General features: G+C 56.0%; 1 protein-coding gene and 1 long non-coding RNA gene across 4 annotated transcripts; one reads left to right on the top strand and one right to left on the bottom strand.

Moving 5' to 3' along the window:
- Nucleotides 1–270: 270 nt before the first annotated feature.
- SLC4A3 (solute carrier family 4 member 3) lies at nucleotides 271–14,907 on the bottom strand. Of its 3 annotated transcripts, none has more exons than XM_070772937.1 (23): nucleotides 14,886–14,907; nucleotides 14,007–14,150; nucleotides 13,505–13,667; nucleotides 12,644–12,918; nucleotides 12,405–12,520; nucleotides 11,807–12,006; nucleotides 10,054–10,202; nucleotides 9,716–9,896; nucleotides 9,171–9,306; nucleotides 8,705–8,888; nucleotides 8,220–8,319; nucleotides 7,572–7,756; nucleotides 6,756–6,981; nucleotides 6,353–6,571; nucleotides 5,685–5,833; nucleotides 5,321–5,515; nucleotides 4,642–4,860; nucleotides 3,982–4,071; nucleotides 3,305–3,471; nucleotides 2,594–2,847; nucleotides 2,082–2,251; nucleotides 1,754–1,927; nucleotides 271–606 (listed from the first exon to the last, which is right to left on the bottom strand). In XM_070772937.1, exons 2-23 carry the CDS (start codon nucleotides 14,055–14,057, stop codon nucleotides 529–531), a joined length of 3,681 nt encoding a protein of 1,226 aa, XP_070629038.1. In that variant the 5' UTR covers nucleotides 14,058–14,150; nucleotides 14,886–14,907; the 3' UTR covers nucleotides 271–528. The 3 variants fall into 3 exon arrangements, with proteins under 3 accessions (XP_070629038.1, XP_070629029.1, XP_070629045.1); XM_070772928.1 differs by lacking the exon at nucleotides 14,886–14,907 and adding an exon at nucleotides 14,308–14,456; XM_070772944.1 differs by lacking the exons at nucleotides 11,807–12,006; nucleotides 12,405–12,520; nucleotides 12,644–12,918; ... (1 more) ...; nucleotides 14,007–14,150; nucleotides 14,886–14,907 and adding an exon at nucleotides 10,700–11,033.
- On the top strand, nucleotides 14,044–18,938 carry LOC139177533 (uncharacterized). Its single transcript, XR_011561978.1, has 2 exons — nucleotides 14,044–14,110; nucleotides 16,259–18,938. It is a non-coding gene; the product is annotated as an uncharacterized lncRNA (long non-coding RNA).
- The last annotated feature ends 7,294 nt before the right edge of the window (nucleotides 18,939–26,232 follow it).

Below are 26,232 nucleotides of genomic sequence, written 5' to 3'. Positions count from 1 at the left end.
TCTAAACTGGGGCTGCATTAATGGCAAATGACCTTAAGCCAGACCTTGAGCCTCCAGCAGCTGAACTGTACTTCAGAGGAGTAGGGGGTGGGGTTGGGGGTGGGTGATAAGGCCCATCTCTGACCTTCTATGGTCTCCATTCTCTCCATTTCCCCCAAGAATTCTGTCCTTGCCTCAAAACTCTCCCTGATTTTGATGACCCTGAAAACAGAATTCTTCCAATTCCAGATGGTAAGCATGACCCGAGAAACCAGAGAGGGAACAAGAAAGTAAAGCAGACACAAGACAAGGAGTGTGGTTATAATGAGCTCAAAGCCTGTGCCAGTCTGGTCTGTGAAAGGACCTGGGTGAGACGAGGTCAGCGCCAAGGGTAGAGTCAGGGGGTCCTTCTGGTCGAGGCAACGGTAGTGGTTCCAGGCACGTCTCTGGGTCATGAGGAGCCAGCTGGCCCTGGGGTTGGGCTCTGACTGGGGCCCAGGTGTTGATCACTAAGGTGTCAGGGTCTCCCAGCGGCGCCGTGGTGGAGGATCACACGGGCATATGAAGTTCGTTGTACTCGTCCTGGCCATCTTCATCAAAGTTTGGTTCAGCATCTTCAGAGTCCAGCTGTAGAAGGGAGTAGAAAGTTGGGAAAGGCAGGGGAAGTGGGCTTGCTGCCTCCCATTCATCAGCTCCTCCTCTGGATGGCAGCCCTCACTGCCCCAGACCTTTAGGGACCATGGCCCCAGGCTGAAGCACCTCCCTCTGGCCAAAAGCTTCAGGTCACCCTCTAGTGACGCCTCCTAATGATGATGATAGGAGCCACCACACAGAAAAACTTTCTTGGTGCTCCGAGCTCCTGGGGTGCCTTTGTACACCATGTGTGAATGGACAGTTTTCAAAAAGATGTCCCTTCCTCTAGCTCAGAGGATCCCAGCCTGGGCCAGTTTCACAGAAGACAGGTATTCCACAGAAAGGATGGGGGTGGTGGGTAGAGATGGTTTTGGGCTGATTCAAGCACATTGCATGTATTGTGCACAGTATTTCTATTAGTATTATTACATCAGCTCCACGTCAGATCATCAGGCATTAGATCCTGGGGAGTGAGGCCTCCTGCTCCAGCTGACTGAAGCAGGGCTCAGGATGCATTTCAACGCCACCCACCCCACCCGTCCCTTAGCTGTGTGTTTTGTTCAGGACACAACCTGCACAACTGTCTGCAACAGCCTCTGCTTCCTTCACACCAAACCACCCTTCTCATTGCTTTACCTGGACTCGTGTTTAATCATCACAATTTCATACGGGAGAATCAATTAGTAGCCCCATTGTGCTGTGCTTAGTCACTCAGTCGTGTCCAACTTTTTCCAACTCCATGGACTATAGCCTGCCAGGCTTCTCTGTCCATGGGGATTCTCAGGCAAGAATACGGGAATGGGTTGCCATGCCCTCCTCCAGGGGATCTTCCCAGCCCAGGGATCGAACCCAGGTCTCCCGCATTGCAGGTGGATTTTTAACCAACTGAGCCACCTGGGAAGCCCAAGAATACTGGAGTGGGTAGCCTACCTATCCCTTCTCCAGGGGACCTTCCCAACCCAGGAATCCAACGGGGGTCTCCTGCATTGCAGGCAGATTCTTTACCAGCTGAGCTACCAGAAACCCAGGAGCCCCACTGAGATTTCAGAAGATCAGTCACACAACAGAAGAGACTGGGAGCCAGGCCTCCCTGAATCCAGGACCCAGGCCCCCTAAGACAGACCCAAGCACCATCCCTTACCGCCTGCAGCTCCCTGTCCTGGAAGAGCCGGGGCAGAAGGCAACGCCTCAGAGGCACTGTGAGCAGCAGCACGAAGGGAAAGGCGAGTGAGGCCGCCGTGGACTTGACCACCCAGAGCAGTGCGATGCAGCCCAGCTGAATGCACGTAAAGAGGTGCATCCGCCAGGTCTTCACCTGGGGAACAGGTGTCGGGTCTCACCACATCCTTAGGGACTCAGCTCCGCAGGTCCCAACTTATCCTCCAGTCATCAAGTCCATCTCCAGCGCTGGGGTCCCTCGGAGTCCCCCCATCACCCCGTCTCCCCATCTCCATGCTTCCCAGCCCTACCTTGGTCACGTAGGGCTGTTCAGGATGGTGTTTTGCCGGCATGAGGATGAGCAATAGACGCTGGGACAGCTGGATACCAGACAGCGATGTGACCCCCATGTACAGGAAAATCCCAAAGAGCACGGCCAGTGGGATCCGACGTAGCACAGCCCCCATGACGATGGACAGGCCTGGAGGAGGAGATAGACACCTCCATGATGATGGACAAGCCTGGAGGAGGAGACAGACACCCACAGGACCCCTCCAACAGCACCTTCAGAGACAGATGAGCCTGTGCAGTCACTGAGATCTAGAGAAGATGGAGCCGGACAGAGAACCAAGGACAGAGAACCAAGGCAAAAAGCACGTGGAGTGTCAAGGAACAGGTATGGGGTCAGAGCCAGGGCTATTTATGATGCGTTTGGAAACTCAGAAGAGATCTGGGTCAAGTCGGGGATGGAGAAAGGATTTCAGGTTCCAGAAGGCAAGTCTGTGGGGTGGGGGCCGGAGCTTTACAAGGTGGGAGCTCTCACCTACAAGGCTGGCGATGAGCACTCCAGTGACCCGCTGCTCCCGCACTTCCTGGATCTGGGGCTTGTCGCCGGGCGCAATGGCAGTGCGCATAACAGTCAGCGCATTCACGTGGGTCACGGAGCGGACGGTGGCGGCCGTGAGCCAGGGCAACCCAAACAAGCCACACAGCCCACCCAGGGAGCCGATCAGAAGCAGGTCCAGGTGGAAGCCAGAGCCTTTGAGCAGCCTCCGTGCCTTCTGGCTAACGATGAGCCTGGGGGAGAGCAGGGGTGAGGGGTGGGTGGGCACACCCAGCAGGGACCAGAAGTGGGCGGAGGACATGCAGAGCAGAGGCTGTCCGCCAGGACCTGCCAGCTTTCTCTTCCAAGCTCTCAAACTGAAGTTCTCACATTTAAGCAAGTTTGAGGCAAATTCCCAATACTGTGGATACTCAAATACCACAAAAGCCAGATGCCAACTCTCACCACGTCATTGTGGTTTAACCAAAATGAGACACATGTGAGGATCACAGACTGAGAGAGCATGCTGCTGCCAGGGTGTTCTGAGGACTGTCAAGTGCCACCCTGCAAGCAGTGGTGGCGACAGATACCCTCTCAGAGCACCACGGGGACACCGTGCCCAGGGCCAGGGACCGTCCCCCGGGGGCTGCCAGTCCCCCAACCCCACTCCTCTCCCACCTCCTCCGCCCGGGGCCCGCCCAGTCCCCTCACGCGGTGATCTGTGTCTCCATGAAGATCAGGATGAGGACCAGGAGCGCGGGCACTGCGGCCGCCACCATCATCCAGGGCGGGAACGGACGCGCACTGCCCAGGGGCGGGATGAACCACGTGCGCTTGCTGGGGGAGGTCACCGAGAGCCCCGTGGGCACCGTCAGCTTCTGCACGGCCAGAAGGAAGATCGGGTTCAGGGACGCCAGTGACTCCACATAGCAGCTGTTCCTGCCCGGCTCTGTGTCCCCAGCACCAGGGCTCCAGGGAATTGGGGTGTGAACAGCTTTGGGGAAAATTAGTTCTGTAATCCTCCAAAGTCATTGTCCCTCCAAGGGTCTGGCAGTGAATGAGGAAATGATCCACCTTCTCCCTGAGCCCCAGAGGAGCTGTCAGGAGACCTGCTCTGGGGGCATCTGTCTTTCTGCCCCCAGTCCCACACCGGTTCTCCCAAGAGTCTTGACTAGGGTCACACACAGCCCCAGACCCCCTGCTGTCCTCTGCAGCTGCTTCTGAAACCCCCCACCCACCCCTGTGCGGCACCAGCATGTAGCAGCTGCACTAGGGAAGCTGGGTTCCAGCCCTGACTGGCTGCTGGGGCAGTGGGGACCTGTTATAGCCACCCTCTCAAGGCCTTGGGGATGAGAACCAGCTGCCAGACGGTGTCGGGGCTCACTCACCTGTGTGTAGGTGTCTGTGATGGAGTAATCCACCAGGACCATCACCAGAATGGAGATGGGGATGCCGAAGTCCCCGATGATGCGGCGAGCCTTGAGAAGGACCAGTCAGGGGAAGGGAGTCCGAGGGGGATGAGGGGAGAGTCAGGAGACTGACATGGGGGTTTATTACCCAGACCCTTCTTGAGCCTGCAGTAGTAGCAGCATTATTCACTCCGTCATGTCTCTTTGCGACCCCGTGGATTATAGCCCAGCAGGCTCCTCTGTCCGTGGGATTCTCCAGGCAAGAATACTGGAGTGGGTTGCCATTCCCTTCTCCAGGGGATCCTCCCAACCCAGGGATAGAACTCGGATCTCCTGAACTGCGGGAGGATTCTTTACCAGCTGAGCTACCAGGGAAACCTGAGCAGGAGCCAGAAGTCTCCTGACCTGTCCCTTTAAACCCCACAGGTGCCCACCCAACCCAGGAGGGCATTAGTCTCCTGGTCACACTTCTCTGAGGACTTCAGACAGGGGCAGGGGGCTACACGGACTTGGCTGCGTTCTCCCATGACCAGGAGAAGGGAGGAGCCTCTCCTCTCCAGAGCGGAGCCCGATGGTGCCAGCAGGAATGGAGGGACGCCCACGGGGACTCTACAGGCCCTACTCCTGCCAACCACGCACCTTGCCGCCCAGGAAGCGGCTGTTTCTGAACTTTCGCAGGAAGAAGGCAATGAGGAAGGTCCCCAGCATGAGGATGAGGGACAGCAGAGCCGTGTTAGGCTGGTTCCTGGGGCCCGGCGGCCCCTCGGTGGGGGGCAGGGCACTCGCATTCAGGTCCAGCTCTGCCTCCAGGGCTCCCTCAGGGGGGTAGAATGGCAGCAGTGGGTGCTCCGTGAACACCTGGGTGGATTACAAGGTTGCCCCAGTGCTCACCTGGGCAGGTGAGCCTGACTTCACAGCATCAGTACACACCTGTGAGGGCAAGGGCGAGGGCGGGCCCCTCCCCGGGCCCCTCCCTCCCACCCCTGACCAGGCAATGTAACACAGGACATCCAGCTCCATCTCACACACATCCATGCCGCTCCCCTACACACAATGACCCAAGGACCCCCAGCCCAGAAGCACTGACAGGGTGCTTTCTTCCCCTTTCTTCCCATACCAGTGCAGGCGAATCCCAGACTTTAAACCTCTGGCTTTGACTCCTGCATTTCAGCTCAGATCTGGCTGAGAGCATCCTCACCGCCCCGGGCCCACAGCCCCCTTCCTCCTTGTCCCCTCCCCCTCCAGTGCTCCACACCCTACCCAGGGCGCTGCCCAGCCCCCACGTAAACCCACCCCCAAGACCTCTGGGGGCTGCCACCTTGTAGAGCTTGTGGAAGGTCTCATAGATGAAAATGAGCGAGATGAGGAAGGCGAAGATCTCCTGGGTGAAAGGTGAGATGTAGCGGACCAGGAAGCTGCCTTCCGCGGCCACTAGGGCAAGGACGAAGACCACCAGCCAGAGGCCAACCCACACACGGCCCGTGAGATACTCTAAGTCCTGGGCCCGGCAGAACTAGAGATCAGCAGAGAGAGGCACTTACCCGGGCTGTCAGGGCCCCACGGGACAGGCGGGACAGGTGAACCCCGAGGGAGTGGAGGGAGCCACCCCGGAGGCCCATCACCTGGGCCAGGGGTGCGAGGTAGAGCAGGTGGCCCCTGGGGAGGGACTGGGTGACAGTCACCTTGAAGAAGGCTTCTTCGAAGACGAGCAGTGGCCCAGAGAAGCCGACCACGAGCAGCGGCTGGGCCCCCAGCAGAGAAAAGAGGACGCCAAGCACAGCCGTGGACACGATCAGCTCAGACACACCCATCAGCCCCTCCGTCTTCTCCCCTGGAGCGAGTGGAGGTCAGTGGGATGGCTGTTGCCCAGCTCCTTCCACCTGGCCCCCCTTTCTCAACTAGCTTCCCCTAACCTGTGCTGTGTTGTGCTGAGTCGCTCAGTCATGCCCGACTCTTTGTGACCCCATGGACTGTAGCCCGCAAGGCTCCTCTGTCCATAGGGATTTTTCCAGGCGAGAATATTGGAGTGGGCTGCCATGCCCTCCTCCAGGGGAATCTTCCCAACCCAGGGATCAAACCCAGGTCTCCCCCATTGCAGGCAGATTCTCTACCATCTGAGCCACCAGGGAAGCCCTCCCCTAACCTGGGGACCCAGGAAATACAGAGCAGTGCCCCCCAGAGTGGTAGACAGGGCTACCAGCAGCACCGTCAGCACCAGCCCCCCAGGGTGGTGACCGGATGCCCCACTCCCTCTCACATTACAGGCATCCTAGAAGTGACCATGGGACCCCCTGGCCCAGGAATGCTGCAGGTGACACTGAGTCCCCTCACCTCTCCTCCTGCCCCTCACCTAGCAGCCCCCCGAAGGTGATGGCGGGGCTGAGGGCAGCGAAGTAGATGAAAAGCACGGCGGCCACGCACTGGGAGTGCAGGGCGTCCCGCAGGTCGCTGGGGTAGTGCGGGTACCGGCGCTTCACGTCCCGGACAAGCCCCCCAAACACCGAGCCAGTCCGCAGCAGGGGGTCATCATCAGGGGTGGCCTCAGAGCCCCCCAGTTCCATCGACAGTTCTGGGGGAACACAGGGGCTGCTGGAACCTTGTGCTGGGAACAGGCCCTGGGCTGCATCCTTCCCAGCCCAGGTCCCAGGGCAGAGACATGGGTCAGGGATTGGAAGCCAGAGTGCGGGACTCAGGAGTCAGATGGGGCCAGGGAGACATGGGTGCAGGGGGCCCCGGGCCCCATAGGGTCAGACCTTTCCCGGGGGCCACGTAGCCGCCCTGGGTGGTCAGCTCGGGTTTCGTCTGCTCACGCTCCCGGCGCTTTCTGAGAAGCTCGCGCTGGAAGGCAGCCACGGAGCGCAGCAGGTCTCGGCCCTCCACCTCGGACGGGGGGATCACGATGCTGCCATCCAGGAACTCACTGATGGCGCTCAGGAGGTCCTGCCGGTCGTCTGCCTGGTAGGCAGCCTCGTGGAAAAGCTGGAGGCAGGAGAGGCAGGGCCTCAGCCCACGGCCCAGGGAGGGGGGCCTTCAGGGAGGAGGTGTTGGGCCATCACAGAGCCAGAGGCAAGAGGGGGATGTTCAGCCACACACACAGGTCCAGGATGCTGGTCAGAGCTCTGACTCAGGTCCTTTCTGGCAGGGAGCCACGGCCCTGAATACCACTCCTCACCCCGAGGAGCATTCTCTATCCTCCTGGGAGAGTCTCCAGACTTTTCCACAATGCAACAGTGATGCCCAGCATGGCCTTACCAATCCAACCTCCATTCTGATTGGAGAGTGCCCACAGCCTGCTGGTCAGTATTTCGAACACCATCCCTGGCTAGAGGGCCCTCCTGTCCAAGCCCTGGAGGATCCTGCCTCCCTTTCAAGTCTCCTGTCACATCCAAAGCTTCAGAGTCTGGGCTTCTCTCCTGCATCCACCTCCCTGTGCCTCAGCCCAAGGCTCCCTTTCTTCCACCACTCCAGAGTACTGCCTCCACCCAGCGGGGGAGTAGCATCCCTGCATCCGTGGGTACCACTGGGGGGCAGTGAAAGGGACAAACAGGGCTCCAGGGAACAAGACCCACCTTGTCAGACATGAGGGTGGCAATGGAGCGCCCAAGCTCATGATAGTCGGTGCTGGTGTGGCTCGGCCCCAGCATCACGAAGAGGAAGCGAACTGGCACAGGGACCTCAAGCACAGACTCCAAGAGTACAGCCTCGTTCAGGCGCACAAAGGCGGCCGCTGGCTGCTCCAAGAAGGGCACACAGCCTGGAAGGAGAGCAAGGCGCAGGGTGCTGGGCAAGGGGGAATGGTCAAGGCAGGCCCTGCAGGGGATATTTGGGGCCATCATGTACTTGTTGAGCAGGTTGCACACTGCATAAAGGAACTCCAATCTAAAGAAGCCCTATCTGTTTATATGCTTGTATATTTATTATAATTTACCAACAGGTGGAAATCAAGGGTATTAAGGAAGAGGTGCCTTTGTCTAATTCTCACAAAGGTGCTATATGGACTGGCAGCAGGCCAAGATAGCAGAAAACTGAACAGGAAGCAGACAGAGGATTAGGGAAGAAAAGGCTGGGGCAAGATGGGCTGAGAGGAAGAGAAGGGGCAGGCTGAGGGCCTGGCTAGAATGGAAGAGACAGCCTGCAGGCCAAAGTCAAGACAAGCAGACTGTGGTGGAGGCATCCACGCCCTATAACCCCTATCCCCAGCGCCCAGCCCTCCTTACCCACGAGCACAACAGTAGCCTCAGCATCTTCAGGGATCTTCTCCAGCAGCTTCAGGCTTTTCCCCCGGTGACCATCTCCCCCGGGCATGTGCAGGGGCTTCTGAGGACGCAGAACTGGAATAGGGCTGGGACCCAGACCGGAGGCCGTGGCAGGCCCTCCCATCCCTCGCTCCAGGCCTGGGCTCTGCCTCCAACCCCTGGATCTGGATCTTGCTTTCTCCCTGCACCACCCCCAACCCAGCCAAGGTGGGGGCTCCTGGTGATGTGCCCCACATCAGGAGGAGACCAGCCCAGGATCTGGACCCCTCCTCCAAGTCCCACCACCACCGCAGCTTTATTTAAGTGGCTCCCCTGGCCCTGCCCCATGATCCCACTTAAACCTCCTGTTTCTCCATGCCTAGCTTGGCACCAAGCATCCAACCATCCTGATCCACTCAATGAAACCCTTGCTGTTTCCCAGCCCAGGTCAGAGCAAAGCAACTGACCTCCTTGGCCTCAGGGTCGTGAGGCCAGAGTGGGGCTGGCTCCCCCAGGTCATCGGCCATGGTGGGCACTGCGCCGTCAGGGCCATGGCTGGGGGTTGGGTGGTGATTTCCTAGGACCGAGTTCACACTGGAGCTGGACGCATTTCGGGGAAAGAAGCCACTGTCCTTGTCATCATTGGGATGGCTGGAGAGAGGGCAGAGGGGGCAGGCAGGTGAGCAGGAGAGGCCCTTGGTGGCCTGAGGTCATGGGGAAATTAGATATGGAGGGTTGGGGCCTCCATTCTCTCTGCCTCAGTGTAAGAAGGAACTTTCTAATGGTTGATACTTTCTAATGGGTTAAGGAATGAGCTCTCTGTCACTTGAGGTATTCAAGCAGACTGGAAAGAGCCATTCGAGAGAGTCTGCACTCCTGGAAGGCAACTGAACCTGAAGGCCATCCCCTCTCCCTGGCGCTCCAGCCTGGCACCTGTGTTTCAGCAGCAGAGTGCGAAGGACACTGGCTCTGTCCTCCGGCCGGATCTGGTCAGACACAATCATAGTCTCTACCACGAGGTGTGCGATGCCTGGCAGAGTGGTCTGCTCCAGGTCGAGAAGGGCAGCCCCTGGGAGAACAGACAGGGAAGGGATCTCATTCCCATTAGATATAGACACACACACCGCCCCCCCCCCTCAGTGGCCTTGCTCCCCCAAGGGCAGGCAAGTATGCTGGGTGAGCATAGCATCCCATGTGCCCAGGCAGATACACAGTTCCACATGGGATGGGAAAAGAGAGCACGGGGTGAGGGCACGGCCCCTCCTTGCCCAGAAAGGGGTCATCTGTTGGCTTTCTGCCTGGACAGACACCTACTGTGCACCAGGTATAGAACCAGGTCCCCAGGCACAGCCCCGGCCCTCAGAATACGGCTGTGCGGACCCCACATTCCCGAGGGGCAGCCAGGCCTCGCCTGGCCCCAGGGCATCGTCCCAGGAGCTGGGCAGCCTGGCGCCGGCCGAGCTCTGCAGCGCCCCTACCATGGGCTATGGTCCTCCTGAGTTCCAGCAGGCTTCGGAAGGAGAGCGAGGCCACGTGGGGCTTCCCCCAGCGCTCCGTCTCTTCCTCCACATCCTCCTCAAACTTGATCCAGCGGGCCGTCTCCCGCCAGTGGGGCTCCTGGCTGCGATCCAGCATCAGCTCGTTCAGCTCCACAAACACCTGGGGTGGGGTGCCCAGGGTGAGGGCCTGAGGGGCCGCCAGGTGGGCCTGGCCGTCCTGGGGATGTGGGTGATGGGCCAGGCAGGCAGGGAGGGAGGGAGAAGGTGGGAAGAGAGGCGAGAGGAAACGAAAGGCCCATCCCTGCAGGGTCAGGTACCTCATGGGGCCGCCGGTCCAGCTGCTGCTGCTTCTTCTTTCTGCGCAAGATGGGGGCCAGGCCGCTGGCGCTGCCCCTCCCACTCTGCGTGCGAGACGGCTTCTTGACCAGGTGCCGCCGCATGCCGGGGTTGTCCTCCAGCCGGTGACCTGCGGAGAAGGTGGGCTCTGCCATCCCAGGGCACCAGCTCAGGGCCCCCCGGGGGTCATGGCCAGCTCCCCCTGCTCCACCCAGCCAGTCTACTTGGGGGACGGGGGGTGGGGGGGCGCCACAGTCACCCAGGGGCTATGCCAACAAAACCACATTGTCCGGGGTGGGGGGCCGCATTTCGTACATGAGGAGACTGAGGCTCAGAAAGGGGACAGGACTAGTCCAAAGTCACAGAGGGGACGCTGGCTAAGCCACAGGAAAAAGGCAGACCCCCACCCACCCTGGTCCACAGCCCCTGCCATGACCACTGCCTCTCAATCTGTAGAGCCAGGACCCACCGTAAGTCCCCAGGCTCTGCACCCTCAGCACTTTGCCTGTGCCCCCTGGCACCCACGTCCCCCGCGTGGGTACAGTCAGGCAGAGCTTCCGTCCCTCTCTCCCCACGCACCCCTTCCAGGCCCGGAGCCGGGACAAGGCCAGCAGCCCAGTTACTCACAAGCCAGTTCCCCCGCCATGGGGCTCAGCTGGCCCCTGATGGATTCCCACAGGTCATAGTCCTCAAAGTCCAGCACAAACATCTCTAAGTCCTCTGAGGTCAGCGAGTCTTGAGGGCTGGGGGCTGGAGCCCTCCCAGGGACCTGGCCCTCAGTGTCCCCGGCCCCAGGGCTCGATGCCCCCTTGGGCTCTGTGACCTCCTCCAGTGGGCTCGTCATCCCCTAGATGGCTGAGTCTGCAGCCCCTGCTCCTTCCCAGAGCCCTGGCTCTCCGGAGAGATAGGAGCTTGGACAGCGGTGGTCTTGGTCCGACCAGAGCTGCAAGTGGCCAGGCCTCCCAACCCTGACTCCCCAGCTCCCCAAGCCTGCTCCCCGATGCTCCCAGCCCCCACGCTGGGTCTGTAAACACGCCCTCCCCCTGGCCCCCCCATCCCGCTGCCACCGCTGCTCCTGCTGCTGCTTCTGCTGCCATCGGATTGTTCCTGTCCCTGTCCTCAGGCCCTGGCAACTTTCCATGACGTATTGAGCTCAAAGCCCTCCCTCCAACTCCTCCCCCTACCCCGACACACTGTGGTTCCAAGGGGGAGGAGGGAGGGGTCGGTGATGCCCCTGGCCTGGGCACAGTGCCCCATGGGTGATGACAGGTGGCACAGAAACCAGGGCACTGATAAGATGGAAGGAATGTGCCGAGATCACAGCCAGGCCCAGTTGAGGGTGGTGTGGTGGGAGCAAGGGGGCCCCGACACAAGATGAGTGGCCCAGACTCAGGGGTCTGGTTCGGGGTGAGGGGGTTAACAAGAGTTTGCCCCAAGGAGAGGAGCCTCGGGAGAGGGGGTACAAGGATGTCTCTAAACATCATGTGGGGGTTGCCTCATTCCAGGGGTGACTCAGAGGACACAACCAGGACGGAAGGCTAGGGGTGTCATCAGGGGAAATCTCAGCTCTGGCACCCGAGGCATAGTCTGGTGAGGTAGTGAGCTCCCTGTCACTGGCCACATTCCAGCAGGCAGGGATACTGCAGAGGGGGCTCAGCCCTGGGTAGGGGAGCGCACCAAGCTTCTCCAAGGTCTCTCACAGGCTGGGCACCCCTGGGAGTGTGTGTCACTCACTCTTCATATCGTCCAGGTCCGCAGAGCCCAGCATCTGGGCCTCTGCCTCGTCAGTGGGCACCTGCTGCTCTGGGCTGCCCGGGCCGCCCAGGGCACTGCCTGGGCACAGCCGCTCCCTCAGGTCATAGCTGGCCGACGGGCTCCACGGTCGGCCCTTCTCTCCGGTGATTCGGGAGACGCGGGCCCGGGGACTAGGAGAGCTGAGGAGGCAACACGGCAGCCTTGAACTTGGCAGGGAAGCTCGATGGAGATGGGCCAGGTGAGGGGGTTCCCCTGCCCTCCCCCAGCTTGGGACAGGGCTGGACTGGCCCCCCTGGGGACTAAACACAGGCTTCTCCTGGGCAGAGAAAAAGCTTATCTCCACCTTCCTAAGCCTATCACACAGGTCCCCAGGTCCTCTTTGTCCCATTCTCCTCTCCACCCAGACACCCTCTCTCTCCTGGAAGACTGTCCCTGCCAACCCTCCTGGTCCTTCGTGCAGAGAAGGGGTACGCCCTGCCTGCCTCCTCTGCCCGCTTCTCTCGTCTCCTCCCAGCTTCTTCTCTGGGGTTCAGGAAGGAGCCTGGGACCTGCGCTGGGCTGGGCCAGGGGCCGGTACCTGACAGAGTGCTGGGGGCTCTTGTCCGAGCTCGGGCCCACCGAGGGCAGGGGCTTGGTGAAGGCAGCCCTCCCGGAGAGGCTGGGACTGTCATCCTCGTCACTTCCGATGGAGAACTGTGGATAAACCGTGTGTGCCTTGGGTCCGTGCCCCGACTCAGCCCCAACCCCCAACTGCCAAGCCTCCCCTCCTCTCCGCGCCCCTCCCTGAGCAGCCAGCCCCACTTCAGGGGTCCCTACCTTTGCTTTTGTTGGGGACCCTGGGGGTGGGGGCTCTGCAGGTTCAGCCTCAGATTCCCCCTCTTCTTCCTCTTCCTCCTCCTCCTCGTCCACTCCGGCTCCCCCCTCCTCCTGGATGGGAGGAGTCCCCTCGGAGGGGGGAGCAGAGGTTTTCTCCTTCTTCCTCTTCCTCCTGGTCTGCCGAGCAGAGGTGGGGGGCAGTCGCCGCAGCTTGTGGGGTGGAGGCAGGCGCGCCGAGAGCGGGTGGTGGGTGTGGTGGGATGTGTGTCGGTGAACTGGGGGTGCAGGAGAGCCGGTTGGGGCCCCCACAGCAGAAGGGGGCCCCTCACCACCCTAGGGGCACACACCTTATTATTCTAGCTCAAGGCCACAAAGAAGGGCACCCTGGTCCTTCCTCCAGAGTCAGGCTCCCCCCAACACCTGTATCCACAGCCTGTCATGGGTAAGGCCTGGTAGAGGGGGGGATGGAGTGATGGAGAGGGGAAGATGGGGGTATGAGAGGCAAGGATACAGCAAGGAAGGTAAAGGTGGAGTCAGCCGAAACAAAGAGGGGAGGAGAGGTGGCCGAGAGGAAAGGGCAGGGCCGGAGGAAGGACAGAGCCTTGAGGAAGATGAAGGTCACCAAGAGCGGCCTCCGGCCCATCTCCCTACATCTCCCCTGTGTCTGGGGCCCAGCTCCCCTGGCAGGCAGACAGGTGATGGGTGAGTGAGGCAGGATGACTTAACACGGCGTGGTGGCCCAGCGCAGCGTCCAGCATAAGATGGCCCTGGGTGACCCAGCCAGTGGTGAGCACGGTGATGGTGGCAAATGAAGGTGATGGTGGTGAGGGCGGCCACACTAGGGGTCCCCAGGCTACCCACACTCAAAGTCCCGCTCGCTGTAGCTGCGGCTGGGCTTCTCGGGGTCCCAGGCCGGGGGCTTGCTGATGAGGTCCCCAAACCTGCTCACAGCCAAGGTCTTGCCCAAGTCATCATCCTCCTCCATGTCTGGACTCAGAGGTGGCTCCTCCAAGGGCACCCGGACCTGCAGACCCAGCAGCCTCTCCTAAGGACCCTCGATCCATGAACTTGACACACCTACCCCAACTCCAAGCCCCAGGTGGAGGTGGGGGAGACCAGCAGACCCCATCTTCTACTCCCTGAGGCCCAGACTGGGGTCAACTTCCCAGGCTCTCAGGGCTTGGGACCAGAGGAGTCAACAGACCAGAAAAATACCAAAAGACCCCCCTCCTTCTCCATATCCCTGCCCAGCTCCATCCCTGGATCGGGAGCGGGGTGGTCACAGAATCGACCAGAGGACACCCCCGCCTCTTCCTGCGGTCCCTCCCCCTCCTCTTCTCCCACCCCCGCGAGCATCAGTCACCTGGGGTAGGGGGGAGGCGCCCCCGGGTGGCGGGATCACTCCGTTGGCCATGTCCGGAGAAGCAGCTTGGGAGGCTCGGACTCACTGAGGGACCCGTGACCCGGGTGAGAAGAAGGGGGCGCTGCGCGAACCTAATGGGGAGCCCTGGGGAAGGAGGGCGGGGTCAGGAGTCTCGCGCCGCCGCCCCCTCACTCTCTCCAGAGCCGGATCCCCCCGGCCTCCCCAGCGCCCATCCAGGCCCCGCCGAACCCCGGACAACCCCCGGGCCGGGCGCGCCGCGCCCCGCCCCGCCCTGCGGTACCTCGGGGCTCCGGAGAGTGCGAGGCCTGGGCCGGCCGCCGCGCCCCATCTCCCTCCCGCGCGGGCTCCGGGGCCTGTCGCCACGCAGGGTCGGACGGCCGGGGGGCGCCCGCGGCCGCGGGGAGTCGGGCGGACGCAGGCGCCGGAGCCTGCAGCCCGCGGCTCCACCTCCTCGCGCTCGGCTCCGCAGCTCCGCCGCCGCTGCTGGGCCGCACAATGGGAGCGGGCGGCGGGCGGTGACTCACCCCGCCCCGGCCAGCTCGGCTCCCACGCGCCGGCCCCCGCAGGACCCCACCTTTCCACCAGCCCCTTCTCCCGTGCCCCACTCGTTGCCCCGGGCGGGTGCGCCGCCCTCCACTCCCACAATCCCCAGATTCACGCATCAACCTTGCTTTTAGCCTGCCCTCCCCGCAAGAGTTCTGGAGGCGACCCCTCCGCAGACGCCAGCCCCTCCGACCGTGAGAACTGAGCTCACAGACCTGGGGGAGCTCGCACCACCTGTCCCTCCGGTCCCGACATAGCCCCAGATGCCTGGCTCCTGCTGCCGGGCACCGCCCAACATTTGACCTTGGCAGTTACCTCCCCTCCCTGGGCCTTGGTTTCTCCATCGTAGCCAGAAGGGCCTGTAATCAGGACGTTCCAAAGTTCCCTCCAGCTCTAAGATTCTCTGGCTCAGTTTCCTCAACCTCCGCCCCCCGCCCCCCCCACTCCCTGAAGTAGTCACTTCTCCTTTCCCAAGGGCAAAGTCTCTGGAAGGCGACACTGGATCCCAATTTGACCCTTGGGGTCTGGATGAAATGGCACTTAGCACATTGCCATGTCCCTAACTTCCCCTCACTGTACAGCTGATGAAGACGCGTCCCTGAATCCTTAGGAGGATGTGGCAGGGAGAACCCAGGATGGAGCTGATGGGCAGGGGAGAGTGGCACTGGCCAGACCCAGGAGAGGGAAACCAACATCGCGGGCGGAGTACAGGGTGCTGGGCGTGATGGGCTCCGGGTGGGAGAAGAGGTTTAACCCTGTGACCTTGGACTCGTAATTTACCCTCTCCCAGCCCTGCCTTCTGGCTCAGATGGTAAAGAATCTACCTGCAATGCAGGTGACCTGGGTTCAATCCCTGGTGGGGAAGATCCCCTGGAGAAGGGAATGACTATCCACTCCAGTATTCTTGCCTGGAGAATCCCATGGACAGAGGAGCCTGGTGGGCTACAGTCCATGGGGTCGCAAAAGAGTGGGACACAACCGAGCAACTGACACACCCACACAGCCCTGCCCTCAGCTGGGTCTCCACTCAACCTGAAAGAAGATTTTCTACATTCAGAGTCGACAGCAGGGAGAGGGGAAGGCAGCTAGAATCAGCTGAGCACTTTGTCCAGTCTGGGCCCTCTCCATCCTCCTCTTGACCTCATCACAGCTGAGAGTCAGGGAGGCTGTGACCCTGCCATGGTCACAGCCGGGAAGCAGGTTGCTGACAGGGCATCTTCAATGTATGTCCCGGCTGCCACCCGTTACTACTCCCAACCTCTTTCAGCAAAGGAGAGGTGGTAAGCCTTCCAGGCTCATAGGGTGTGGAAAGGGTGAACCAAGATGCCCATGTGAGAGTCAGCTGGGTTTAAGTAGAGTGTGTGAACTATGCCCCGAAACTCAGGGTGTGAGACCCATCTGTTACAGGTTGAATTGTGCACCCTCCCCCGCCCACCACACACACACACACACACACACCACCAATTCATAGGTTGAAATCTTAATCCGCAGTACCTCCAGTTCAGTTCAGTTCAGTCACTCAGTCATGTCTGACTCTTTTCGACCCCATGGACTGCAGCATGCCAGGCCTCCCCGTCCATCACCAACTCCTGGAGTTCACTCAAACTTAAGTTCATCGAGTCAGTGATGCCATTCAACGATCTCATCCTCTGTTATCCCCTTCTCCTCCTGTCCCCAATCCCTCCCAGCATCAGAGTCTTTTCCAATGAGTCAACTCTTCGCATGAGGTGGCCAAAGTATTGGAGTTTCAGCCTCAGCATCAGTCCTTCCAATGAACACCCAGGACTGATCTCCTTTAGGATGGACTAGTTGGATCTCCTTGCAGTCCAAGGGACTCTCAAGAGTCTTCTCCAACACCACAGTTCAAAGCATCAATTCTTCAGCGCTCAGCTTTCTTCACAGTCCAACTCTCACATCCATACATGACTACTGGAAAAACCATAGCCTTGACTAGACGAACCTTTGTTGGCAAAGTAATGTCTCTGCTTTTGAATATGCTATCTAGATTGGTCATAACTTTCTTTCCAAGGAGTAAAAGATGACCTTATTTGGAAATGAAGTTATGCTGGGAGAGGGTGGGCTCCTTTTCTAATATGAAAGTTGTTGTTCCGTTGCTGAGTTGTGTCTGACTCTGTGACCATGTGGCTGCAGCACGTCAGGCTTCCCTGTACTTCACTGTCTCCCAAAGCTTGCTCAAACTCATGTCCATCGAGTCAGTGATGCTATCCAACCGCCTCATCCTACACCACGCTCTTCTCCTCCTGCCTTCAATCTTTCTTTCCCAGCACCAGGTTTTTTTCCAATGGCTCTTGGGATCAGGTGACCAGAGTATTGAATGGTGTCCTTATAAAAAGGGGAAATGTGGACACAAACACACTCAGGAGAATGCCATGTGAAGTTTGGAGTTATGCTCCCACCAGCCCAGGAATGACCAGAAGCCGGGAATAGATCCTTCCCCTGGGCCTTCAGAGGGAACACAGCCCTGCTGGTGTCTTGATCTCAGACTTTCAGCCTCCAGAGCTGTGAGACAACAGATTTCTGTTGTTTAAGCCATTTTGTTCATGGAACTTTGTTAGGGCAGCCCCAGCATGCTAATACGTGGCCCAGTCCCTTATCCCTCTGAGCCAGGTAACTCGGTTCCAAGTCTCTACCTTCTGTGCTTTGGTGGAGCCTACCCTTGCTCAGAGGTACATAGGAACCTGGGAGTCCCCCACCTTGGGAACATTTCCCAGGACCCTCTGACACCTGGTTCTCTCGGGGCCTCAGGCTCCATTTTCTAGCCTGTAAAGTCAGATGGCAGTACTTTAATACTGAGACAGCTTAGGGAGGGTTTTGACAACCTGGTCCCTGGATATTGATGCCTTAAGGCATCCCTCTGAGGCTCCATCATCCCAAGGGATTAGCCTGAGCATAGGTCTCATCTTCCTAGGGCCCTCAGACTCCCATCCTCTTCCCAGTTGGGGAGTTCCCCACTCTGCCCCCAGTCAGAAGCTTTGGTCTCCAGCTCTGCAAGCCCCTTCCTCTATCCCCTAGCCCCTAGGGAGTGAGATGGAGTGAAATCTCCCCTTAGAGGGTCTTTGGACACCCATACTCATCGCTCCTTCTGGGGTGGAGAACAAATGCCAATGGCCCCAGCTGTTTCAGACCAATTTTTTTTTAAATAAAAAAAAATTTTTTTAAGATAATGGGAATTCCTGGTTAGCGTAGTGATTAAGATTCTGGGCTTTCATTGCTGTGGCCCAGGTTCAATCCCTAGTCAGGGAAATGAGATCCTATGGGCCCCACGGCGCAGCCAACAATAACAACAACAAAAAAAAACGTAAAGTTAGCAACCATGATCATTTCATCACCCTAAATTTAGGTACAAACCACTTTAATATTCATATTCTCATGCACTCACAACAACCCTCTAAGGTAGAGCATCTTAATCCATTTGACAGGCGAGAAAAGTGAGGCTCAGGAAGCGCGAGTGACTTGCCTAAGGTCAAAGGCTCCTAGCCAGCATGGCCAGGAATTGAACCCGAGGGCTTGTGGCTCCATGTCTAATGTTTATCCGCATACACTACAGTGCCCCCTGCCCCCCCCACCACACCTTGGTGCCTTCCCATAGCTGTTAAAGACCCAGTGGAGACAAATACATTTTTTATATTTATAAATAAATTTATATACAAATAAATATACAGATTTTGCATACAAATTTGTATACAATAATTTTGTATACAAAATATATTTTGTAGAAATATACAAATACACAAATTTATATAGCAAAAATATACAAATAAATAAATAAACCTTCCATGCCTGGAGAACAAACTGAAATATACCACTCACTTCCCAGACGAGTTTTTTAAGGAGACCACATCTTTGCTACCAGAAGCCATACAGGGGAGGGATCAAGCAGCGCCAGTTCGTAGACCAGTCACTGGTAATTGCATGACCTGGAACAAGTTATTTACCCTCTATGGGCCTCAGATTTCTCATCTGCAAAATGGCAATTAGAACAGGATTGATGGGCTTCCCTGGTGGCTCAGTGGTCAAGAATCTGCCTGTCAGTGCAGGAGAGACAGGTTTGATGCCTGGTACAGGAAGATCCCACAGGCCACAGAGCAACTAAGCCCATGCACCACAACTCCTGAGCCTGTGCTCTAGAGCCCAAGAGCCACAACTACGGAGCCCACGTGCTGCAACTACTGAAGCCCGAGCACCACAGAGCCCATGCTCTGCAACAAAGAAGCCACCGCTATGAGAAGCCTGCGCACCGCAGCTAGAGAATAGCCCCATTCACTGCAACTAGAGAAAAGCCTGCACAGCAACGAAGACTCAGCACAGCCAAAAACATTTTTTAAGTTACAAAAAAAAAAAAAAGAACAGGGTTGTTAAGAGGATGACATGAACTCCTCTGTGTGAAGCTCTTAGACCAGTACCTGACACATAGGGCTTGATAAACGTTAAACTAGCCTCAATACTACTACAAAGCAGAGACACAAAAGCCCTCAGGTAACTTGCAGTTTGAAAAATGATGAAATGTAACACACAGGAAATGAGTGAAAATGGGCTGACATCTCAACGGGCAATGTGTCTTGCAGCCAAACTGAAGCTACCAACCACATCAGCTCAGAGAAGACAAAGATGTGTTGCAAAATCTACCTCCACCAGGTAGGTCCTGACAGTCCTTGGCCAGTGGACCAATCTTCGCATTTATAACCCTAACTTGGCAGGATGAAGAGTTTCTGGAAGACAGTAAAGTGTGGGTTCAGGTAGCTCCACGCTGTCACTGAGACTGGCCTGGAATTCCCTCTTGCCAATAGCATCTCCTCCTTGCTTGCCAGAACAGACCACCCAGTGCTGAATGCTGTTGACTGGCCTCATTATGTATGTGTATGTGAGTCACTCAGTCATGTCTGACTCTTTGGGACCCCATGGACTATAGCCCGCCAGGCTCCTCTGTCCATGGAATTCTCCAGGCAAGAATATTGAAGTGGGTAACCATTCCCTTCAGGGGATCTTCCCAACCCAGGGATCGAAACCAGGTCTCCTGCATTGGAGACAGATTCTTTACCGTCTCAGCCACCAGGGAAACCCCAAGCCTCATGGTGAACAAGACCTTTTTTTTTTCACTAGAGAAGTAACATGGCTTTGATAAAAAGCCCAGACTCTGGAGTTAAGAGATGCTATATATAAATGCCAGTTCAATGCTTGGCACAGAATAGGTGCTCAATAAATGTCATTCTTCTTATTTACTATTGTTGTTACTCTGCAGTGGTTTATCTTGTAGTAGTCCATATGTCCCTCAGAAAACCTGACCCAGCTTTGGGCTCTCACCCTACAGAGTCCACCTTTCAGCTCCAGAGGTGCGGAGTCATTTGCACTGGGGTGCCATTTTGACATGAGTCTAGGTCCTTTCGCTCTCCTTCCCCAGACAACTAGCCTGCTTTAGATTTCATTATTTGGGGGAAATGGGTGAGACAGAAAGCCAGTGAGCCTTTCTGCCTTTTGTTCATTCAGAGCCAAAGTCTTGGGAAACCTAGGAAAGTTTGAAGAGGAAGAAAAAGAAAAGGTTGGCAAGACCCGAAGTGTCTTGGCCAGGAGCTGGGGGCGAGGAGGGAGGTAGAGGAGCTACTCTTTGCCTTCCCCCATCAGCAAAGGAGGAGGTTCCCCCACACCCCAAGATGGGGGGCCAGGAGGAGGCGGTCAGTGAGTCCTGCCAACCCCACGGGATGGGGACTTGAAATAAAAGTTTGTGTTGAAAATGTTGTAATGTTTCCTGCACCCCAAGTGTGTAAACTGAGACCCACACACTCACACTATGCTCTACACCAGGTGTTGGGTACACATCAGTGAAGAAAACCTGACGTGGCCGCTGCCCTTAGGCACCTTACAAACAATAAGCAAGCAAATGCATAAATTTATTAATTATCAAATGGGGCAAGCGCCATGGGGGGAAAGGCGCATTTAGGGAACATTCAGGTAGCGAAGTTAAAAACGTGTTCTGTGAGGAGGAGACAGTTATGCAAAGACCTGAACGGTGAGAATCAGTCATGCAATGAGGGGTGGGGTGGGGAAGCAGGGGAAGCACTCACAGCAGAAGCAAGAGCTCTGGAAAAGCCCCGTGGTGGGAAAGAACAGCATCAGTGTGGGGATTTGGGTGCTGAGGATCTGTATGGTGGTGGGATGTGGCAGCCCAGGAACCTGGTGCCACAAGGAGACAGGTTTAAAAGGACTGGAGGGTGGGTATCCTGGAAGGTATATGAGGGTATACGGCTTCATGGAAGGAGAAAGATCATGAGTTTGGGATCCAGCATCCCCTTGGTGAGAATCACCTTTCTTAACCTGAGTCTCAGCTTCCTCCCTTGGAAACTAGAGATCACACTTTTCCTTCAGGCAAGTGCAACGATGTCAATGAAATGATTTGAACAAATTGCTGGTCTAGAGTTTAGTTACTTCAGTCTTGTCCAACTCTTTATGACGCCATGGACTCCCCTGTCCATTTGACTTCCCAGGCAAGAATACTGGAGTAGGTTGCCATTTCCTTCTCCAAGTAGAACAAAGTAGATGGCCATTACGATGACATTCTCCTTTTATAATCTTTCCCGTCCTCATGACCCAGCTCCAAGGCGCCCTTCCCCAGTCCCTTCCTGGGAGGTAAACCCCTTGAGAGCCAGAGCCTCATATCCCACCCTCTTCTCACAGAGAGCCTAGCACACTTCTAAGAGTTCAATAATGTCATGGCATTGAAGGCCAGTGCCCAAGTAACTATAGTAACTAATAAACTGAAGAATGTTTCTGTGGAGGGCATAGAAGTCACTAGTTTCAAGATGATCAAATGACCAAGTATGGGCCAAGAGAAACATGTCATGGCCTACTCATGTCTCGGGCAGTGTCTGAGGCTCCCTTTGAAGCACCCTGGAGAATAGCCACTCATAAACACCCAGGCAGAAGATGCAGTCTTTCCTCTCTGCTTACAAAGGGCTTTTCTAGGCAACAAAGCATGTTGTATTAACTAACAGGCAGGCTTTTTTAAAACCAGCATCTATTTACTGCCTCATGGTCCACTTAGCACTTCCATGTCTATCACCACACTCGACAATGTTGTGACCTGGGTAAGTTATTGATTAGTCTTATCCCCTCACTGTAGATGAAGGAGCCACAGAGCAGTAAGGGCAAGTTGCCTTACTATGGTTAAATAGTGTGATAAGACATAATCCTGGATCTTTCGGATCTAAATCCCCTGTGCCTTTTCATGTATGACCGTCACACATGATGACTCTTGAGTAGGTGAGTGCAAAATACTGCACGCACCCAGAGATGGGCAAAGTAACCACACAGAACAGCAGCTGAGGTTCCAGCCACAGCTAACCAATCTGGACAGGGTCTTCTTAGAAGCCACTGCAGCGTCTTGGCAAAGGAGGACACCACCCTTCACTCCACGTGATGTGACCCGTCAGCAAAGACAATACCTCTCCCATTAAGAGGGAGAGGTTTTCAAGTTGACCTGCTCCCCTTCTTCCAAAGTCTTCACAATCAAAGTTTACATCACTCAGTTTGGCCACTGATCCCCATCCCAAAACCTCATAAAAATGTTTAATATAATTTTTGAATCATAATACATTGAGTTTTAAAATATTTTTCAATAAAAAAGTTTAAAAAAACACCCAATACCACCCCTCTCCTCCATCTACCTTGTCCCATCTTCACCCACCTTTTATTTAATAAAATATTTAATGTGTGTGTGTGCTAAGTCGCTTCAGTTGTACCCAACTGTGTGACTCCATGGACTGAAGCCTGCCAGGCTCCTCTGTCCATGGGATTCTCCAGGCAAGAATGCTGGAGTGAACTACTGTGCCCTCCTCCAGGGGATCTTCCTGACCCAGGGACCGAACCTGCGACTCTTACGTCTAACCTGCCTTGGCAGGCGGGTTCTTGACCACTAGCACCACCTGGGAAGCCCCCAAATGCTTTTATTCCCTCCATAATCTAATACAAATAGAAGCAAATGTGAATGTCTATTTCACCCTCTCTCACCTTGTTTCTACAGAAAATGTGACATAGTGTTGTTATGTACAATTTCAGGGAGCAAATCCTTTCTCTCCATCACCTCAGGCCTGCTCTGCCGGCAAGCCCAAGGCCAAACAGGCAATCGATAAGCACTCGTTGGAAGGGAAAGGCCAGGCTGAATGGCCAAACCTATCCCTGGGGTCAGTTCAGGGTATAGAAGGCAAGTCCTGCTGACTAACACCTATGCATGTGTGCCAGGTGGCAAAGCTGTGGTCCGTCAGAGGAGGAGTAATGTCCCGGCGCCTCCTCCAGGTGGGGTGCAGGGCTAAAGGTCAGATACTCCCAGGAGTGTGATGGCCTCGGGGGACAACCAGCACCTCTGTCCTCTGGCTCACCAACCAGCATCCCCAGGACAAAGAGTGCAGAGGACTTGTTAAATTGTTACAGAAAACAAAAACAAGCCCAGAGATTTTAAGCAGGAGGAAATGGATGAAGCTTTTCTTTCAGGTCCCCCAGCCTCACACCGCTTTCCAGGTCACTCTGAGATGACTGGAGATTATTCTACCCCATCCGGACCATGACCCAATGGGGCTTCTGGGAATGTGCTTGTCCACGGACCCGGCCTCCCTGAAAGGCAACTCTGGGCCGGCAGCTGGGGAAGGCCTTCGGCAGGACCAGCACGGACTCCTGTTTGCAGATGGTGCCAAATCACTAATGGGGAAGGGGGTGTGCTCACTGCCAAGAAAGTGGACTAGTATTTTTGGGAAGTTTTAATTTGCATCAATTAAAAATTCAGGCCAGCTCTGAGCAAAACAGAAGTAGGTGAACTTATTTCCTGAACCTCTGCACTGTCTTCCCTGGGCCCCCTCCAGCCTCTGCAGGCCTGTCAGTGAGGGATCCTCCACTGGCCAGCATTTCCCAACAGGCCAGTTCTCAGATTCACACGATTTTACCCCCACTGTCCTGCCAGTACACACTAGGGCCCTGCAGGGAAGGGAAGACAGAAACCATCTGGCTCCAAGAAACAGGAAAAACCCGTCTCTGGAGCCTCAGCACCAGCCTTCAGGTCTGGGTCACGTCTATACACTGAAGGCTCTTTCTTGAGCTTATCAGCTCTGTATCTTTTGACCAAAGGAATATGAGAAACGCCTGGGAAGATGAGATGCTTTAAGCAATGCACGGAATGTAGTAAGCGCTCACTAAGCTATGGCATCTTGTTACAGGTGAGGATTGTTTAGGGGTGTTCCTCTGTAAATTTCCAAACCTTAAGTCCTGGCCCCACCACGCCCACCCTGCCGTCCTGGCCCAGAGAGCAGCTGTTTCATGGGGGTCATTCATGAGTACTGGAGAACCTCTCTTGAGGTATGCTCTAATGGGCTCTGCGGTAGAACCTGTGTTCTTTTAACCCCTGCTGAGTGAACGGACGAATGAACGCATCCCATCAGTGGATTTATGAATGAGTATGTAATGCACTTGCTTCAGGAGACAGACGATGCTGACCCACACAGAGGTCAGGAAAGGCAGAGCTGCCAAGAGTGACCCTAACTACCCTAAATGCCTTCTCCCCGCTGGGGCCCAGCAGTTCTTCTCCCTCCTCAAAATCCAAGGATCTGGAGACAGGACTTTCAGCCATTCATGAGGAGGGCCTGAGGCTGAGTGACCGTAGTTCCATTCTCCCAGGACCCAGAGTTTGCAGAGGGCTGGCTGGGTCAAGGATGGGTCCAGACCCCAGAAGAATTTGTCTGCTCCCTGCCCCCCAAGCCTTAGGAGCACCTGGGGGTGCTTTTTCCTCTATAACTCATCTTTGTAATGAGTCCCCACTTCTAACCAATAGAAGAGTTAGCCTAACATTCCAGTGAACTCAGTCCAGTGATTTAAACACAATCGGTTCGACTTAAACTTGCTTGCTTCCCCACATGGGGGCCAGGCCTATCCCGTTCTGCAGTGGCCCCTGCACACTCTCCAGCACCCTCTCAGCTGGCCTCTGGGCCCCACTACGGGCCCACAGGATCTTCTGGGCCAGCTTCCTCCTCCAGTCAAGGAACACCTGAGCAAGTGTCATCAGCCCTATTCTTTTTTCACTTTTATTGGTGTGTAGTTGATTTACAGCATTGCGTTAGCTTCAGGTGTAAAGTGCATCAGTTATATACATATGCATCTCCATTATTTTTCAGATTCTTTTCCCACATAGGCCATTACAGTTTGAGTTCCCTCCGCTATACAGCAGATCCTTATTATCTATTTTGTATATAGGAGTGTGTGTATCAGTCTCAATCTTCCAATTTATCCCTCCCACTGCTTTCCCCCGGTCACTGAACATTTTTTTTCTACATCTGTGACTCTATTTCTGTTTTGGAAGTAAGCTCATTTGTACCGTTTTTTTAGATTCCACATAAAAGTAATATCATACAGTATTTGTCTCATACTTCACTATGACAATCTCTAGGTCCATCCATGTCGCTGCAAATACTGTTATTTCATCCTTTATATGGCTGAGTAATATCGCATTGTATATATGTACCATGTCTTCTTTATCCATTCCTCTGTTAAAGGACATTTACACTGCTTTGCTGACACCCCAGGTTTGAAGTCATTTGAGCCTGGACATCATCAGGTGTCCTCTACTTACTGACGGGATCATGGCCAGTCATTCACCTCCTCACAGCCTCAGTTTCCTCACCTGTAACAAGATGCCACTGTCTCCCAGGACCTCTGCATGGAGCAGACTATCAGCACGGAACTCAGTGCCTGGCACGTACATGCTCCCAAAATGAAACCCATCTGTTAGTTCTCAAAACCACACACACACTCAGCCCAAGCCGGGCTCAGGAGTTCAAAGGGAGTCCCCAACACTCCCTTCTCAAGTCCTCTCACAGGACCCCTGTACACAAATATATGGGTACCACCACTCCCCTTGGGTTATTCTTGCATGCAGGAAACAGATCCCTACTCAGACTGCCTCAAGTCAGAGCAGGGGTGTATGCAGAGAAGACCCTTTCAGTGCCTCATATCTGGCTCAAATTAGCTAAAGCCAAAAAGAAACGAACAGGTCTCCTTTGGCTCACATAACCTAAAATTCCAGGGTTATGTGCCTCTGGGCACAATCTGACCCCAGGACTCCATGGACACCACCCACACCTGGCCTCACTCACCCCACCTACCTCAGCTCTGACTCCCTCTCTCGGCCTGGTTACTCCCCTTTCACGATCAGCAGCTGCAGGTCTATTCTCTCAGCAGCCCTCCTGGGAGAAACCTGCCTCTTTCTTGGATGTTCTGGCAAAAAGCCAGGCCTGAGGCCTGGGAGGCCAAACCATGGGCATTCCTGAACCACTCACCATGGCTGTGGAGACACAGGTAAAGCAGTGGGGTCAACCCACCCAGGCCCTGAGCTGAACAAAGCAGTGCAGGAGAGAAGAAGGCAGGGATGGAAACCCCCAGATACCTGCCCGCCTGCCCTCCCTCCACAGCCCGGCTCTACACACCCGCTCCCCAGTCACACTCCTTTCCAGCTTGCACCACCAGTGGCCTGAGATGCTCGTTAGTCCCCAGCTGAAACTCGAGAGAGTGGGAACCTAACTGGCCCAGCTGTTGGCTGGGCAGGGATTTCCTCGCCAGGTCACATGACAGGCGCTGCTGGCTGAGGACGAGTACCCGTGGGTAGGAGTCC

Source organism: Bos indicus, chromosome 2, assembly GCF_029378745.1.
Source record: "Bos indicus isolate NIAB-ARS_2022 breed Sahiwal x Tharparkar chromosome 2, NIAB-ARS_B.indTharparkar_mat_pri_1.0, whole genome shotgun sequence".
NCBI classification, from domain to species: Eukaryota; Metazoa; Chordata; class Mammalia; order Artiodactyla; family Bovidae; genus Bos; species Bos indicus.
The sequence above is the reverse complement of the archived record's forward strand: the minus strand, read 5'-3'. Positions and strand labels throughout refer to the sequence as shown.

Excerpts from the sequence above, each read along its gene's own strand:
- SLC4A3 (XM_070772937.1), bottom strand. The coding sequence starts at position 14,057 with ATGGCCAACGGAGTGATCCCGCCACCCGGGGGCGCCTCCCCCCTACCC. Across the intron at positions 10,203-11,806 it reads GGACCTGGACGATATGAAGA|GTCACCGGCTGGAGGACAAC; the intron begins GTGAGTGACACA and ends CCTTCTCCGCAG. Across the intron at positions 8,320-8,704 it reads ACGACCCTGAGGCCAAGGAG|AAGCCCCTGCACATGCCCGG; the intron begins GTCAGTTGCTTT and ends CTGCGTCCTCAG.